The 18,784-nt window shown below is 39.2% G+C and overlaps 1 protein-coding gene across 4 annotated transcripts in view; it reads right to left on the bottom strand.

Moving 5' to 3' along the window:
• The window catches only part of Myot (myotilin), a 43,145-nt gene that overhangs the window by 14,007 nt on the left and 10,354 nt on the right, over window positions 1-18,784 (bottom strand). For 2 of the 4 annotated variants that reach the window (XM_029471772.2, XM_085833576.1), the window contains exons 3-4: window positions 4,910-5,452; window positions 762-936 (exon numbers count right to left, since the gene is read on the bottom strand). In XM_029471772.2, the coding sequence (XP_029327632.1) occupies window positions 762-936; window positions 4,910-5,262 (528 nt within the window). In that variant the 5' untranslated portion in view covers window positions 5,263-5,452. Of the gene's footprint in view, window positions 1-761; window positions 937-4,909; window positions 5,453-8,133; window positions 8,750-18,784 lie in introns of all 4 variants that reach the window. The other 2 variants (XM_029471773.2, XM_029471774.2) reach the window with 2 other exon arrangements.

Below are 18,784 nucleotides of genomic sequence, written 5' to 3'. Positions count from 1 at the left end.
ATTACAGCTGTTTTAATGTGTCTGTAAAAATATACAATAAAGGGCAAAAAAAAGTTGCGTTAATAGTATTTTTCATTAGTTGTTTGGTAAGCAGAAATTTTATGAGAAGGTAATGGTGATTAATTAATTAATTAATTAACTCATTAAGACAAGATTTCATGGAGCACAGGCTTAGTTGGAATTCAGAAGTCAAAGTTGACTTTCAGTTTCTGCTTCTCCACCCTCTACTCTTTCAACCCCAAGGACAGGGTTAATAGAAGTGTGCCAGCACAATCTACACAAACACCCATTTGAGAGAATTATGTGAAAGGCAAAATTTTCATTGTTTTATTTAGGATTGGGGGGGTGTATTTGTTTGTTTTTTCTTCCATTTACTACTAAATATCAAAAGGCAGACTTCACATAAGGGATTAAAAGCAAATCTTCCTTCCTTCCTTCCTTCCTTCCTTCCTTCCTTCCTTCCTTCCTTCCTTCCTTCCTTCCTTCCTTCCTTCCTCTCTCTCTCTCTCTCTCTCTCTCTCTCTCTCTCTCTTCTTCTTCTTTTTTTTTTAAGCAAACCCCATATTTGTTGCTTTTACAGGCATAGATCTATGAGAGACAAGTAACTTTTTAAATGTGGAGCTGTGCTGGGTATCAATCTTATGTAACATAAGTGCTCTATCAGTGAACTACATTCTCAGCCTCAGAATTTTCTTATTGAAGTCAGGTATGTAACAGACCATTAATCATGGCCTTCTTTAAGAAACAGATAGCTTGCCCACTTGATTTCCATTATGAAGAAGGGTGTCTTTGCATTTCAGCTTTCTTTCCAAATCTTGAATCAACGCTTCTTTCGATCCTTGGATCTCATGGTCAGGAGTCTTTGGAGTGGGCCTAGCATTTGCAGCTTGGGATGACATGGCATTTACAGGTTGGTTAACTGAGGATTGTTGATAGCTTAAAAAAGGAAAAACAGGAAAAAAGAAAAAAGAAAAACATGAGAAAGAAAATGATAGAATTTACTTCATTTTGTAAGCCGCCTTTAGACACATCGAATCTACCACCTAGATTTTCTCTGTTTTTGAGAACACCAATAATCCTAATAATAGACAAGAAGAATATAAACATGGCTACTGCCTTTATCTTCTCTCGTGGCAGGAGAAAATTATACAGTAGGAGGAAGGATTTAGATACAAGGAGGGCATCTAGAAGAGTTCGCCTAGAGAAGGAGATGGTTAAACGAGTTTTTCAATCTTATTGCTGGATTTCTTGTGCGATGGAGAGGCGGCTGGCTACCCAGCAGTGGTGAGCTTGAGTTACCTCTCCTGGGCTTGAGAGAGCTGAGTTTTTAAGAATCTCTTTCTAGCACCTGTGATCTGAGGCTAGGGTTTGAAATTGATAATGTGAAAGTCTTTATACTAGGGAAATTGGTGAATGTCTCCAATCCTGGCTTCTTCTTTTAGAGCTGAATTGACTGACCGGCAGACCATTCATGTTTTGTGTGTTGAGGAACATTCTACTGTTTCTCAATGGGACCTCTGACTTTCTTATTAATTCCCAGTTCCAGTTAATTTTATACTCAAAATGATCCAAACCAGTGCATAAAAATAAATTTTGAAGTAATGATGATTTAGTCAGTATTGCTAAACTGATTTTTTTGTTTTTGGTCAGGGAAAGAAAGGAATAATTAGACGAAGATAGAGTATGAAATATAACTTTTACAAAAGGTTGAGAAAATTAACACTAATCCAAAAATAATTTGAAAAGTTCAAATTCTTATATAATATTATGTTCTTAAATGTTTATTTAAGGTATTCTGAGCTCTCCCCAAGTTTCCACATTAATATTGTTAAAGAGCCGTGGCAGCAGTTGAGGGGTCCTGTATTTCTTGCTGCTGGGTGGCTCATTGTTTTAACTGAGTTTGCAGAGGTAGAACCATACATGGGCAACTTTGTATCATTCTAATTAATATGAGGAGACTGGCCACTGCTCTAATGACCCCTTTATGCTGATCATGATAAATGTTCTCTAGTCATCCAGATCCAAACGAGATCAAGATTCATAAGAGGACTTGTGATTTCAGAGGGAATGAAGGCCGAGTGGAGCCAGTGTTCACATGGTGGGCTGGGGGACCTGGAGATTATCCTAGGGCCAAATGGAAACCTGATGAATAACGGGTGCCATTACTCATCACCACACATTTTATACCCACCAATATAAACCATGGAGATGGGCGACACTGTCAGCTGAGTGAATGATTTTTATTTTTAAGTTGTAGTCAAGATGCACTGTCTTAGAAGCTGATGGAACCCATTCTCCTTTTACATTTAAATATTTGGGTTTTCTAGTTGTCCCCCTCAATCCTTAACTAAAGTCTTATTTGCTCAAAACATTGAAGAGTCAAATCAATCAAATATGTAAGTAAATAGTGAACCCCCTCCCTCAATTAAATTCCTGGGCCAAAGTGACAGAATTTTTGTGGCCCCTTAATATTCCTGCTGTGCATGCCATGATAACTGCATGTAATGACTTTCAGTTCTAGAGTCCCATCTGAGAGCTGCATGTGCTTGGTAAAGTGAAATAGAATTAGACAATTCTGTTCTCATCATTATCTGTCATAGAATGACTGAGGGATTGATAGCCAAGCCTGAGAACCACAGGATAGCCTCAGTTAGTTAAGTCATTACACACCCTCAAAGTCTGCACAATAGATGGCATATGCCCTAGACTTCAAATCCGTTCTTACTTATAAACTAGTGTTGTGCATTTATACTGCTTTATAGGTCTTTCCTATCACTGACAGTCCTGATCCTTAAATATGCTAGAGCTCAAAAAAACTGGATTACCCAGCAGACTATTTGCTGAATGCCTCTCAGCAAACACTTTGGAAGGAATACTTAGAATTAAAGAATTCCCCTCACTTTCTACCCTGTGGTTTGATAAACTGCTAAAACTTTGTCTAAAGACTCCCTACTATTCAGAAGCAAAATAAGGCCTTCCAGTGTCCTTAGGTCAGAAAGCAAGGGATTATTTTAGAAGACAGGGCAATCTTGAGCCCATCATAACAATGAAAGAATTGTGCACAAATGTTCAAAGGGCCAGGGCTTCCCACCCCATACAGCTGGACTCAGAATGGGTATCAAGTAGCAATGGTAAGATTAGAAGAGTTATCTATAGTTGCTGAAAATGGAACAGTTAAATCTGGACCTTTGATCTCTGGTTTGGGGATCTCCTAGGCTTGCTTTCTTTTCTTTCTTTTTTCTTTCTTTCTTTCTTTCTTTCTTTCTTTCTTTCTTTCTTTCTTTCTTTCTTCCTTCCTTCCTTCCTTCCTTTCTTTCTTTTTATTTTTGTCTCCCCTATTTTTAGTTTTGCCCAAAGCTAGGTATGTAGTTGAGGCTCTGTAAATATTTGTTTGATCACTTTTTTTTTTTTCTGAGCAGAATTAGAATAGGATTGAAAACATTACTAGGGAGAATATTATGGTCAGAGTGGGTTATATATTTAAAATCTTTATGTAAGAAACGTGGAAATACTAAGAAGCTACATGGAAAGTCATAGTAATCATTGTGAAGATGAAAGAGCTATGGAGTATGGAGTGAGCATAATGGGATTTTGTATGGAGTGATAGACGAAAGTGTCCTTTTGAAATATTAAGTCAAGACTATGAGAATGCTATATTCCATGTCAGGAACTGTTGGTCATCAGCCATTAGACATAATTCAATTTAATATCTATAGGTTTCCAACATGTTTTTGAGTGGCTTGATTTTTATTTTTAAAAGTAGGGCATAGGTTCTACTACAAGTTGGACTGATACTGTCAGTTCAGCTGCTTTTCTGCATTTCAACGAATACTATTCAAGTTTTAGAAAAACGACCTCAGCCATCTTACTTGCTGAACACTCTCATCATTCATACAAATAGTTTGAGTGAATATCAGAGCTCCACACATGCTCTTACCTATAGGCTAATGTTGTATATCTACACTGCTTTATAGACCTTTGTCTACTCATTATCAAACAACTCTAGAGAAGACAGAAGTTAGCAAGGGTTCTAGTAAGACGCTAAGAAGACTTGGTCCAGCCAACAATGCTTGAGATGCCTCTGATTTAATCTCTGATATCCTCAACAGCCAAGAACTATGAAAACTGATAGCCCTAAATTTAAATAAGTACAAAGTATTCAGTTCAGGTTTTAAAAACAGCTCAAGTCCACGTGGTGTTCTTCCAGGACAGTCTCCAACTGTGGAGACATAGTGCACGCTTGCATAAGGCTGTAGGTATTTGCTCCTGAATTTAGATCATCCAACAAAGTCCAACAAGTCATGGCTTCACTTACCCAAACAAACTTTAAAACTATGAGACTTCATCTCTTCCAATATCCCTTCTGATCCCAGTAAGGACAATTTTTACAAGTGACTGTCTGAGTTCCAGACTTCTAAAACGTGTTAATTTTAAATTATATTAGCCAAGTGGATAGTCAGGATTATAGGGAGAAATGGGTAGGAAGAAAAAGACTAGGACTGAGAAGAAACTTAATAGCTTTGCTTATGCGGGAGGAAATCCTATCCACAGAGGAGCAGACAGGTGTTCTACATCCCAGCCAAACTAGACCTCAGAGGAATTAAATTTGCAGTAAGAGGAACTTAGCTTAGAGCTAAGCAGAAAGATCACAATCCCCTGGTATGTTAGAAAGCTATTTTTTGTTCTTTCTGAAGATGATAAATAACAGGGACACGATTGCATGGGATAATAGGTAATTTGAGTTCTGCTTAGCTTAGACACTGAAGAATGGGTTAGATGACTTCTTATTGCCAGTAACCTGGCTCAGTGAGACCGAAGCCCACACTATCATTTTGTGTGCTAAAGAATAACAGCAGCACACCCTCAGATAAAGCTCATGGCACATGCAAGAGTACACAGATTCACTTACTTGGAGTCCACAGTGGATGGGATTTTACTGTTACAGTAATCAGGTTGAGACGGTAATATAGAACTGAGGAAGCTGGCTGGGGACTGGTTATAGGTAGCAGTAACCTTTTGGGCAGGGTTGGGGCCAGCAAGCTGCTGGGAAGCAGGATAAGCAGAGGAAGACACGGTGATGTGAGAGCTCACTGTGGAGGAGGCAGAAAATCTCTGCTCTGTGCACTGGCGAGGCTGGATGACGATGGAAGACTGTTTGGTCTGGCTCGGGAAGCTGGAGACTTCGGGTCCTGGAGGCTGCAGTCTGGAGCCACAAGGATTTTGGGACTGGATGAAGTGTTTTGGACGTTCGTAGTTAAACATGCTTAGCTGGTATATGGAAGATGGATTTGCTCACAGAAGGATAGAATCCTGACCGTGGGGTGGCAAGCCTGGAATTACACAGAAGGTCGCAGCAAGTCAGAAGCAACTTTAGTCTGGCCCTCTTTGCTGAGATCTCTAGACCACCACTGTACTCCTGATGTTGGTGGGTTTCTCTTGAAGAATATTGTTTCTGAAAGGGGGAAAATAATTAAGTTACAAGTTTTGTATAAACCATATTGCTTATTTGATGTTGTCAACAAAAGCTATGTGCTCTTAGGGGTGTTTCAAGGTAGAGTTTTCCTGGCTTCTCTCTTTGCTCTTCATCTCCATCTTTGGACAAATGACCTCCCTTTCCACAAGTAGTTCTCAGCCTTCCTAATGCTTTGACCCTTTAATACAGTTCCTCATGTTGTGGTGACCTGCACCACCAAAAATTATTTTTGTTGCTACTTCATAACTGTAACTTTGCTGCTCTTATGAATCGTGATGCAAATATCTGTGTTTTCTAATGGTACTAGGTGACCCCTGAGCAAGGGTCCTTCCACCCTGCTGAGGGGTTGTGAACCATAGGTTGAGAAGCATTGACTTAGACTCAGTAAAAGTTATTCAGTGTGCTCACCTCTGGGTGTAAGCATGTTATATAGAGGTTTCAAGATATACACCACAGGTTTTTCCAAGGAGCTATTTTTGATAAGAGATTCTTTTGATGCCACTGAATGTGTTAGATCTATAGCCTCGTGATGAGCTTTCAACAAGATACTGCGGATTCCTTGACCTCAGAGATGTAAGGATTTAAAATCAATAGCTGTTAATGTGTATCAGTCTTCATCAAGAGAGACTCTTTCCACTTCCCATCAGAGTAGATTAATATCCCTTTTGATGCATTGATCAACATTAACGTGCCTTTCCTCAATTTCAAAAAGGTAGAATGAACGTCCAAACTTATTATGACCATTTTGAATTGTTCCTTACTATCACAGCTCACTGCCTGGTTTCCTCCCTTTGATTCCGTATTGATCATACAACCGAAGTAGACGGTGATTAAGGACAGACTGTGCTTGCTTGTCTCTCTATATGTATAGGATTTTTTACAGGCTGCATTTGCAAAGGTGAATGTCATTTTTCTCATGTTCAGATTATACATTCTAGTTATTGATCTTAGTGGTCTCTTAATTATCTAGTCTATTTCATTTGTTTAACATGCATTTTAGGCTAGTATTGAAATCATTATAGTTCCACTTAATGGTTATTTTCCACGGCAGCCAGTAAGTACAGACATATGTAAAACATCCATGAAACTAGCCTGTCAATAAAGGAGAGATGGATGCTATTTGCAGTGCTCATCTCTGGAGTGAGTGGCCTTTCTGTTTTCTTACAGCAGGCCCCCCACTTCCCCTCATTTTGCTGTTAAAATTCACCTTTGGTGTTATCTCTGCCTCTGATCTTTCCCATTCCTATGTTAAATGAAGGCCAGAGCATTGCACAAAGTAACTGGTCCTGCAGTTACTGTATTACCCCCTGCTTCAGTTCAAAATACCAGATGACTTAGTTAAAAATATATTATTTTGCTTCATACACGACATGGAGAAACCCTGTCATCTTAATACATCAAATCTTTAGTTGCAAAGTTCCCCAAATTGTGTATCTATTGATACTGGGTGCTGTGTAATTGCTTGCATTACAACCTGGAGGAAAATACCATTCATGATTCATCCAGACCAAGTCACTTCATCCTAAGGTTTTGTTGGCAGTCTAGAGTTCAGTTAATATTAGCAAGAATGAAGCTACAAGGAAACGACATAGCAAAAGGCTCTGGTGAGAAAGAACATTTGAAAAGTTATATAGTCCCTTGTTTTGAATTTATGCTTGCAACCAGAGTGCATTGTGTAAGTGAATTACATGATTTTAATTGTCAGGGAGAAAGTTCCAGATGGTGGGGGCCACTTTATTAGAAACCTTTGTTTCCTGAAATAAAAAGACTTTATTTTAAGACAGCTGTTTTTATAGTGACAGGTCTCTTTGCTGAATCTACAGTTTGGTTCTTAATTTTCTTTCTGGGCAGGAAAGTTAGGCTCACTCCCAACAGCAGGTGACCAACTGTTTGAGATCTAGGCTGGATATATTTTCCTAATAGAGCTTCCAAGGTTTTCTTTCTTTCTTTTTTTTTTTAAACATTTTCAGAATGTGTACTGTCTTAAACGTTTTGGTATTAGTCTCTTTAGTTAGTCGTATTGTATTTTTACAGCTCAAGTAAAGTTGCACTGTTTCAAAAGTTCTATTTTTTCTCATCACAGCATTTCATACAGATGTTTACACGATGTTGATGAAATAGATAGTGATTTTCTAGAGAACTTATTCCTCCTCTGCAGTGACTGTCCCACAGTTCAGTTCTAACACAGTGTTCTTTATTCCTACTAGTGATACCTCAACTTTAAAAACTATAAATAAAACATTCTGCCATCTCATAATCTAAAAACAACACTATGGGAGTTCTTAATTTAATAGCTAATATTTGCTAATATTAACCATTAAAAGTCCCCCAATACAACATAGACTTTCACAAAAACAGGATCAAGGCCACTGCACAGGGTCACAATTACAGTCAGATCAAAGGAACCTTTTCAAGGAAAAGTCAGGCTTTAAATAAGGACCTAAAATTCTTTGCCTGTGTCCTCTGTTCAACACCCCCCGCCCCCCGCAGTTTCAGTGGACTGAACAGGTTTCTTTAAAATTTTGTACATCACCATTATAATACCATAATTGTCAGGTTTCTTTTTAAAAAACAAACCTGAAGAAAACTTTTGTATATACTTCTGATTTGATTAAAAACCCCAAAACTCAAGCCATAGCATAAATAAAGAAGGGACTTACCCTTAGCTCAGAGGGGGCCAGCGTCTCAACCCACTACTGAAGAGAAGGGAGAAGCATTTCCTTGCTCAGGCTCCCGTAGCTCTGAGCTTAGTGTCACTATGCCCTGACTTTTATCAGCTGCCAAACTGACATCTGATGTGCTTCCTGTCTCTCTACCTATGCTGGCATGTCAAAGTAAGAGTCCACAATCTAAACAATATCTCAGATGTCTTGGTGATATTTCAGGAGTGGGAGTACATTCACTTCTCTTGCAAGCCTCTATTTTAGACATGAGTTTTGAGTATAAGCTAGCAAGCAAGCTCATATAGAGTGAGAGTGGAAAAGAGGGGAAGTGGAAGAAAATTTGAGTTTTTCATGTATTCATTTAGATGAGGATTTTGAATCTTTCCCATTGTGGAGACAAAGATGAAATGGGAGAGATGATTGAGGGTGAGTTTTCTTCTCTAGTGAGAAGATTAGTAGGGGGAAGAATGCAAATTGAATTGTGCACCACCCTGCATCCGGGAGGGGTTCTTTTTTTCAAGTGCTTAATAAGAATAGGGGTGGAGTCTGATTCCAACAGTGCCTTGCAGAAGGAGGTGTGGTCAGGGCATGTGGAGACATAGTGGCATCTGACCTGAAGATAGACAAGTGGAAAGAGTCATTTAGTTAAGTTTTCTGGATGCCTGGCATATATCCACAAGACCCAGCATCTTTTATTTTCAGAGGTTTAAAACCCTTCATCAACCAAATAAAAAAGATTAAGTCTGTCACTGCTTTTTTGACCCAGCTCTTTACACTGAACACAGTTTCCTTCCCTTCTTTCTATCCTTCCTCCCTTCCTTTCTCTCTCCCTCCCTCCCTTTTTTCCTTCCTTCATTCCTCTCTCCCTCTCTCTCTCTCTCTCTCTCTCTCTCTCTCTCTCTTTCTCTCTCTGTCTGTCTCTCATTCTTTCTTGTCTTGGAGAACATTGTGTTGTTTACGTTTTCATTTTTGTGCAGGCATGTAAATAACTACAGAAGAAACAATCTTTAAATCAACTGAGGGCGTGGCATGAGATAGGTGGCATGAGATAGGTGGCATGAGATAGGTGGCATGAGGATCAGGCCAATCAGTCAAGGGCTAGTTCCTTTCAATGGCTTCAATTCTCCTAGGTCACAGGTAGGCATTCAAATCTTGTTTTAATTAGCACAGGCTTTAGGGTCCAGCTAATATGTATTTGGACACACTCGAGTCCTATGCAATACTACCTAATAGCCAGGCCCGATGCTGTGCACCTTCGGTCTCAGCTGCTTAGGAGGGTGAGATGAGAAGATTGCTTGAGGTCACTTTTGAAACAAAAGCCCCCTATAACTGACCATGTCCATGTGCCTTGTACATGTGTTCAGGGAAAGTGGGTAATTTCTGTCTCAGGACATGACCACTGTTTAGTAGAAAAGTATGTTGGACTTGACTTGATATGTGGGTGGTTGCCTACAAAGTCTTATTTCAGGAATCTCCCAAAATATTTGAGCACATCTGATCTCTGATATCTCAAATTTCTTCAAGAGGGACAAAAACCTTCCAACCTAAAGTATCAAGACTTAAAAATGCGAGTGACATAAAAATAGAAAGAGCCACGACACACAGTGTTTTATGTAAGAGATCTTTTTAAGCATTTAAAATGGGCTATGGGTGGCTGACATTTGACCTGCCTGAGAAAAAATTAAAAGTTGGTTTGGACAGGGAAGAGGAGTGTTATGGTTTGTATATGCTTGGCCCAGGGAGTAATGCTATTAGGAGGTGTGGCCTTGTTGGAGAAGGTGTGTCATTGTGGGCGTGGGCTTAAGACCCTCATCCTCGCTGCCTGGAAGTCAGTTATCCACTAGCAACTTCAGATGAAGATGTAAAACTCTCAGCTCTGCCTGCGTCATGCCTGCCTAGATGCTGCCCTGCTCCAACCTTGATGATGACAGACTGAAACCCTGAACCTGTAAGCCAGCCCAGTTAAATGTCCTTTATAAGACTTGCCTTTGCCATGGTGTCTGTTCGTTCACAACAGTAAACCCTAACCAAGACAAGGAGCTATTATATTTGTCGGTGTCTCAGAGCTAAAGTTTGAGATATACCTTACAGCCAAGGACAGAGAATGTCAACCACAGGTCCCTATACTCCTAGTTTTGTACAGAGTGGCTTCTAATGTACTATAGTTGAGAAGGAATTTTAGTCCCATGCACCCTCTGTCCATCAGGTTTTGCTGGTTCTTATGGCTAGGTATTTGTAAGATGTGTTACAAGTGATAAACTCAGTTATTCAAGACAAAAAGTTCATTCTGCACTTAGAGGATCAGGGGATAATTTAGAAAAGAGTTAAGTGTACTGAATAGTTTTATGTCAAGTTGATACAAGCTAAAGAGAGTAGGGCCAATATTTCACCAGAATGCAGTGATGTGTTTTACTAGTATGTGAAAGCCCTGGGTTCTGTGCTCAGAATTTCATACAGAATTTTGTAAGCTGAGTGTAGTGATTCAAACCTGAAATGATGGCTCTTGGGAGGTGGGCAGAAGGGTCAGAAGTTCAGCTATGTATGAACTGGAGGTCAGCCTGCACAACATGAAACTCTGGCTCAAAGTAGAGTAGGGTAGAACAGAACAGAATAAAACAGGGCAAGGCAGGGCAGGGCAGGGCAGGACAGAACAGGACAGAACAGGGCAGGACAGGACAGGAAAAGACAAGACAGGGCAAGACAAGACAGAGCAGAACAGAGATTATAGGAATATCTGAAAATCAAGATTAAATGATGAATTGTTTAAAAAGCATAAACTCAGACTTTAGCATAGCATAGATCTTAGATTTTAATATTTGTTGTCCACTCATAGTTAATTATTTTTCTGGAAAATTAAGCAATAAAATATCTAGAAAGTTGTGTATCTGTTTTATTTCACTCCTTAGGAAATAAGTTTGTTTTATATTTCTTTTTCTTGATTTGTGAAGACCCCATTAAAATTGCTTCATTAGATAATAAAAATAAACTTTTTCTTTTACAACTACTAAATTTTTCACTCAGATCAGTGCTGTTACATGATAATGAAATGACCCCTGAGTTCTTGTCTTTATAGCCATGGATTGGCAATTCTGCTACATATGGAGTAGCAGATTTCAAACCTCATAGGAGAAATGTCTTCTTCTAATAGATGACAATTAATACAGACCCACAACTGGTCAACATGCAGAGAATAAGAGACCACAGAGTGCTAAACTCTAAGTAAGATGTCTGTGTTATACCCCTCTTCCAAAGGCTCATGGACCATCCCAGAGGAAAAAGCAGAACGACTATTAAAAAAAAAAAGAGCTAGTGAACATTTGAAGTGAAACATTATATGTTGGACATTACAAGGATATTGTACATATGTCCTCAGAGCAGCTGTGACTGCTTGTATAAGACATGAACAGGATAAACCCAGCAGAAATTTCATGATGAATAGAGGAGATCATAAAATCCTACCCCTAGCTATTGGAGGCCATTGTAGGAAAGAGCATATTTTCTTTAAGGAAGAAGCCTCTGAAAAGCTACTCATACTGCAGAAGATGATCCTACATCAATATACATCCAGATAGTACTGAGCAGACCCCGTGAGTTTTAAAAAAGAGATAGCACATGAATTTGAAACCAATCAAATTAAGGGATTGGTTTTGAAAGGGAAGATGGGGTGGAATTGATCAAAAGACATTATATTCCATTAGGTAGGACCTAAAGGAGACATAGAGCCCTCTTATTCTCTGAAATCTGCAGCTCATATGCTCATTTAACAGGAATGAAACACAATAGAAGGAACTTATGGACTAATAAAAATGTGTGCTTGATAGCATTTGCCAGAAAGCAAGCTTCCAGAGCCAATAGCAATGTCTCTTATGCTAATGACATGGCTTCCTTTGCCTGTTGTACTTTTGTTGAATTTGATAACCAGGAGACAAAAATCCAAAGATTCAACTCTAGCTCGTATGTGACCAAGAAGATTGAATCCAGCTGTTTCCAGTAGGTTGCTAGGGAGATGCCCCTTTCTGATTGTCACATAAATTCCTGCCTTGCACTAGTTGATGATTATTTATAGACAGAAGAATCTGATTGAACTTTGAGGGCAAGTTAAGTACTGCTCCCCAGAGGTGGAGGTTTGTCATAGAAATAGATGCAAGGAGAAGGATAAATCGCGAGCTGCTTTGCAACACTGACCAAACCGTTCCTCTTTTCTTACCCTTGGTTTTGTCATGTATTAAATGATCACATTCTCTGGAGTGCTTTCTACCTTCCTAATTCCTTCTTCACCCTCTTTTTTAATGTCTATGGTTTAATGTATAAAACCCAACCTCTGTTGTGTAGTATGAATAGGTCACCCTGGTGAACTCTGGAGCTTCTGTACAAGAAGGCCCTGATAGGCTACTGCAGGGGTTCTTCATCTGATTAAAGAATACAAGAAAACATGGTACAGTCATCCATATTATAAATGCCCAAGTCCAGAAACCTGATGCTCATCAACTCACTGGATTAGTTAAAGCTGCTACCAACAGTACCTTAGGTTTGCTTATGGGATATATGAAACATCTGTTTAAAATTTCAGCTTGGGTGTCTGTTGCTTTGTTCTGTTCCTCCTTTCTTCTCCATTATGCTTTCAGTGGAGATACAAAATATACAAAGGTAACTGCATTAGAGAAATAAATACTGGCAAGTATTTTAGGACTGCATAATCAAGCTTTAAATAGTCGCTAAATTTTACTGAGTAAAAATTTTCTTCTCCTATACATTTGCTCTTGTTGGATGTTTAAGTTTCCAAAAGAGAGTACTTCCTGCCTTTTGGAATTAAAAGTGAATTCATTCTTTGGATAGTTGGAATACCCTGCCATAGATAGCCTGTCTGTCCTGGTCTGCCACACAGGCAAGCCATAGAGCTACCATGCAGTTATTTATTCCAGAGATCCATGGAATTTCTTTGAAATGATCTGCTGTGGGATGCTTTCATCATGTGCATTTTCCAGTGGTGTTCGATGTTTTCATATCTGTGCCTCTCTCTCTAGTATGGGAACCTTTCCAAAGGGCTTAAGATGAAGAGAGAGAGAGAGAGAGAGAGAGAGAGAGAGAGAGAGAGAGAGAGAGAGAGAGAGAGAGAGAGACTCTAGTAATGTTCTTCTTTATCCTGCACAGGAAATATAATCAAACTGGTTTTTATTGAGAGGCAGGTTAAAGGTGACTTGGAAAAGCCCCACTGCGTCCAGCTGAAGGCAGAATATATCATGCATCGTGATCGTAATTTTTTTTTGCTTTAGATTTGTTTAATAATTTTGTTGCCCTTTAGTTCACTTTTAATAGGTTATTGATGATTTTATGTTTTCTAATAGTTTTACCTGAATTTTTATTGTCTCTCTATGCTTGAGTTGTCCAGAAGAAATAATTTGTAAGTCAAAAAATTTCTTCCAAGTTACTCTGAGAAGTCCCAAGCTTTTTGCTTGTTTGTTTGTTGTTTGTTTTGTCTTTGTTGGTTAGTTTTAAAAGTGGAGTTTCTCCTGTATTTTGTCATGACACATGCACATCCACATTGACCCTGTACATACTGTAACATTAATGGAGCACATCCTGATTATAAACTCAGGCATAAACTTGCCTTCTTTGCCTTCCCTGGGTACTAGTGAGAAAGAGAAACAACAAGAAGAAAGTCTCACTAGGATCAGGGTTTAGTGAAATTTGATTGAAGTATATGGTACCATGGACCAGCCAATTAGCACAGAACCACTGGCTTCTCCACTTAGGAAACATCCTCAGTATTTAAAACCCAGATGCTTCCCTTTACACAGTCATGGTCATTGTAATACAAGACCTAGAACATGCTGGGAATCGCCTCCCCCAAAGCAACACTTTAGAAGATGCTGCAGAGAACACTGCGTGTGGCCCAGTTGAAATGTGATCACCAACATGGTGAAGGTGACAGGTGGGTCCATAAGAAGAATGAATGCCTTTGTCACAAGACTGGGTCAGTTCCTATAGGGTCAGTTACCAGACACTCAGATTGTTATAAAGGAAGATCGAGTGCCTTTGGGTTTTGCCTCTTCTGCGCAGACTGAATTTCTCTCTCTAACTTATGTTATGCTGTATAGCAACATCAGGTCTTGGCCAGAAGTAACCACTCAGTCTTGAACTTCATAGCTTCCAGGATGATTGGCTTAAATCAACCAATTTTCTTCATAAATTACCCACTCTTGGCATTATTTTATAGCAACAGAAAAAGGCATAGATTATTGTGTGTGAACTTATGTTTTGGCTTCAAGTCTTTACTATAATTGTAGTAGGAAACTTATTGAAGCACCATGCTGAACCTACTTTGAGGAAGGATGTTGTTTTAGCCCATTGAGGTTGATACAACAATATACCTTAGGCTCAGTACTTCATAAACAATAGAATATAACTGCTCTCATCCTGGCAGCTAAGAGGTTAAAGATCAAGATGTTATCAGACTTGCGGCATGGGAAAGTTCTTGGCTTGGTAAACTGTGGCTTTCTCGTGTTGTATCTTTACATGGTAGATGGATGAGGGTGCTGTCTTGAGTCTCTTTTATAAGGACACTGTCTATAGGGTTATTATTGCTGTGATGAGACACCATGAACAAAGTAACTCAGGGAGGAAAGGGTTTACTTGACATCCATATTACCATTTCTCATCAAAAGAAGTCAGGATAGGAACTCAAACAGGGCAGGAACCTGGAGGCAGGAGCTGATGCAGAGGCCGTGGAGGGGTGCAGCTTATTGGCTTGCTTCTTATGGATTGCTTAGCCTGCTTTCTTATAAAACCCAGAACCAACAGCCCAGAGGTAGCCCCATGCACAGTGGGCTAGGCTCTATAGCCCAATCTTATGGAGGCATTTTTGTGTCAATTGAGGCTCCTTCTTTTCTGACAACTTTATCTTTTTAAGTTGATGTAAGACTAGCCAGTGCTGACATGAATCCCATTCAATAAGAAGGAATGCTTGTGATTTAATCACTCCTCAAAGGTCCTGCCTTTTTATATCATCACACTGGGTATGACATCCCAACATACAAATTTTAGGGAGACAACCACCCTCAGAGCACAGGAGATGACAGTGTTCATATTATCTCAATGATGATTTTCCAGAGAAATATATCTCAGTCATTAGGATGGGGAATAACTGGGCTTCTCCTAGGCTACTAGATCGCTGGTTTTAATAGACATTGGGGAATCTTAATAGTTGACACGTTTCCCTCTGTCTTGGATACTTGATAGTTTAGAACTCATTTCAAAGCTAGCAATTCCACAGAGATTAGAGTTAGGCTCTTCTAAACCCAGAACCTGATCCTTAAAAATAACCAAACCAAAACAACAACAAGAACAAAACCACAGTTGTATCCTTGGTAATTTATTTCCCCAAAGCAACATAAGCTGGTCCCATGAACAGCTTATGGTACTCAGGTAGACTAGGTCCATGGAAAGATGTCAATTAGCCTAATTAATAACAAACTGTCATTTCTGGGAAGACATTAGTTTATAAAACAGAATATTTGAAATCTTATTCATTCCAGAAAATCTGAGCCCTAAAAATTATATATTATAGTGCCCTCATGTGAAACAAAATGTTCCCACTAGAAAATGTTTTACATTTAACTTTCACCAATAGTACTAAATGCATCTACTAGTATCCCAGTCTCACTATCCGGTGCCTTAATATAATTTGTGGGATAACTTTCCCATTTTAAAATTATAGGGTTAAAAAAATATTGGTGGTTCTGAATTCATTGCTTAGTAGAACAATCCGTTTATGGTGTTGTAAGCACCAGAAGGTCATAGTATTAGTCTGTGTTCCTCTCTGCTGTATCTCTTGTACCTAGGGCGGTGTCAGATGCACAGGAGACCAATAATAAATGTTGCTGTATGAAAGAATTCACCTTGTTAACTACATCAGTTGAGAACTTTTGTGGCTGCCAGAGCGTCTAGCCTCTGAGTGCTGAACTCTAGAGAGAAACCCTATAAAGAGCAGAGAAACTGGCCGTGGCAGGAAGACACAAATGTAATGCTTCCCCCCATGGGAAGAGGAGGATTAAGGGAGAGAGTGTGTGGGAAACTTCTGGAACTTCTTGTAAGAAGCACACCTTATAAATAAATAGAAGGTCAGCCAGTACAAGAGGCTAAAATATCCTCTAACCTCCCTGACATGCCTCAAAGGAGAAGTTGGAAAACATCAGCCAAAAAAGTGTTAGTCCCAAGCTGGGGACTTAGATTTTGTATCTGCCTCTTTTCTATGAGGAAAAAAAAATCCAACTTTTAGATAACGAGAATGTTAAATTGTGGTCCCTTAATATCTTAGATGTTTCCTGTTCTAGCATGAACAATCAGAATTAGAACGGAAGGCACCAAATAGCAGATGCTATCATCTAATCCATGGTGTGGAGACCATGTAGGAGTAGGAGTTCTTAATCCCTTTGCCTGGTTCCCAAATCAGTGAAAAGAGACAGTGGTAGCTAATATAATCAATATCTGAGACTTACTTTTGTCTACTGCTAAATGAAATTATGTCTGAAGAACATGTAGAAATGGATAAGATACTATCTTAATTAGGATTTCCGTTGCTGTAATAAAACACCGTGACCAAAAGCAACTTGGGGGTACAAAGGGTTTATATTAGCTTACAACTGAGGGGAGTTATGGTGGGAACTCAAGACAGAAAGCTGGAACCAAGAACTAAAACATAGGCCATGGAGAAGTACTGCTTACTGGCTTGCTCCTCATGGCTTGCTCAGTCTGTTTTCTTATAGCACCCAGGACCACTAGTCTTGGGGGCAGGCGCTACCAACAGTGAGCTGGGCCCTTCCACACCAATCATCAATCAGAGAAGTAGACCACAGGCTTGCTCACAGACAAAGCTTGTGAGGGCATTTCTCATTTAAAGTTCACTCTTTCCAAGTGATTTGGGATTGTGTTGAGTTGATATAAATCCAGCCAGCATAGATACATAGAGTCCAGTAATTTAGGTAGTGTATCAATTACTTTTCTATCACTGAAATAAAATACCTTGACCAAAGCAACTTAGAGAAAAAAAGAATTTATTTTAATCTAATTCCAGAGAGACAAGAGTCCATAATGGCAGTGAATTTTGGCAAGAGGTAGCAGTCACAGCACTGGGAATAGCTGAAAGCTCACATATCGAACCAAAAGTTGGAAGCAGAGAGAGTAAATTTAAAATGGTACCAGTGTTTAAAATCTCAAGGCCTTTTTTTTTTCCCCAGTGACATACACTAGTGACATCCTTCAACAGGGCCATGTCTCCAAAACCTCCACAAATAGTGCCATCAACTGGGGATCAAGAATTTGATCAAGACTATGGGGCACATCTCTTTCAGACCACCACAGAGAGAGATCATTCACTCCACACTAAATAAATCTAAATTACAATATTAAACTTGCAATGTATCTGTGAGGAATGTGGGGGATCAATGGCCTTCTGTCTAATGACAAGTAGGAAGGGACATTCTTTCTAACATTTCTTCTAGCTCAACATTTGCTCTTTTAAAACACTTTTTTTTTTAAAGAATCAGGTCTGATGGTGCAAATCTGTAATCCCATCTTCCTGGGAGAACGAGTGCCTTAATATCAAGACCACCCTGAGCTAAGCAGTGATTTCAAGGCCGTCTTGTATAGCTTAACACAACCCTGTCTTAAAACAAAGAGCAGTAGTGGGTGGTTTTAAGACAAAGCTCAGCAGTAAAGCACTTGCCCAGTATGGCAGAGGCCCTGAGTTCGATTCCCAGGGCTGCCAATACCAAACAAGAACAGCAAATTATATTGAAATAATTTTGAGGGTCTGAGCATATTCCCATGTTTGGAATGATCAAAGCTGGTGAAACTTGACAGAGGACAGAAAAGATGCCTAGTGCCCAAAGCAAAAGGAATCAGCACAGAGTGCCACTCCATAATTCAGAAGTCTGAAAGATAAAGACAATTTAAGATGCTATTTGTTTACAGTAGCAGCTGTTTTGGTATTCACTTGAGTAAGCAATGGAACAAAATGGAGCACTCAAAGGAGCCATTTCTAAGAGAATGCTCACCCTTTAGCGTCTGTGCTCTCTTGATAAAGCCGCTGTTGGCTTTAAAGTGGATTCTCATGTATTTTCCTTTGCGGAATAGAAAAGGAGGTTTTTGAAAGGAAAAAAAAAAAGAGTACGCATTTGCTTAATTACTATGAAAATGTCACACATACTTTACCATATAAAACAAAAATGTGCATTTAGAGGATATGTGATCTCTACATGTAACCAGCCTTGAAGTTCGGCTTTTTGATTCTAGGTACCAATAGGGATGTCCTTGAGAGAATAAATAGCCAGGAACTTTACCTCACCGTTGAGTTATGACAGCAGGCTTCATGTCTCACGTAAATGGTAACCTTTGCTTAGTGTAACCCTAGCTCTTTGTAAAGAGAACAGAATTAGACTCCTCCAAATGAAGAGCCAAGATCTTGGCAATCTTATCCTGGAAAGATGAAAAGATAAATGGCCGTAATACAAAAGAACAATGTAGAAGGATACATTGAATGGATAGGGTACCTGCTTCCAGTGCTTCATGGATAATGTATAGGTTCAAGCTTTGAAAAAGTACAACAGGATATCTACTTAAAAGTGAATACTAAGAAACTGATTAAAGT

The sequence above is a fragment of the Mus caroli genome, unplaced genomic scaffold (genome assembly GCF_978045245.1).
Source record: "Mus caroli unplaced genomic scaffold, Mus_caroli_1 scaffold_19, whole genome shotgun sequence".
Classification (NCBI taxonomy): Eukaryota; Metazoa; Chordata; class Mammalia; order Rodentia; family Muridae; genus Mus; species Mus caroli.
This window is presented reverse-complemented; position numbering and strand designations above follow the sequence as displayed.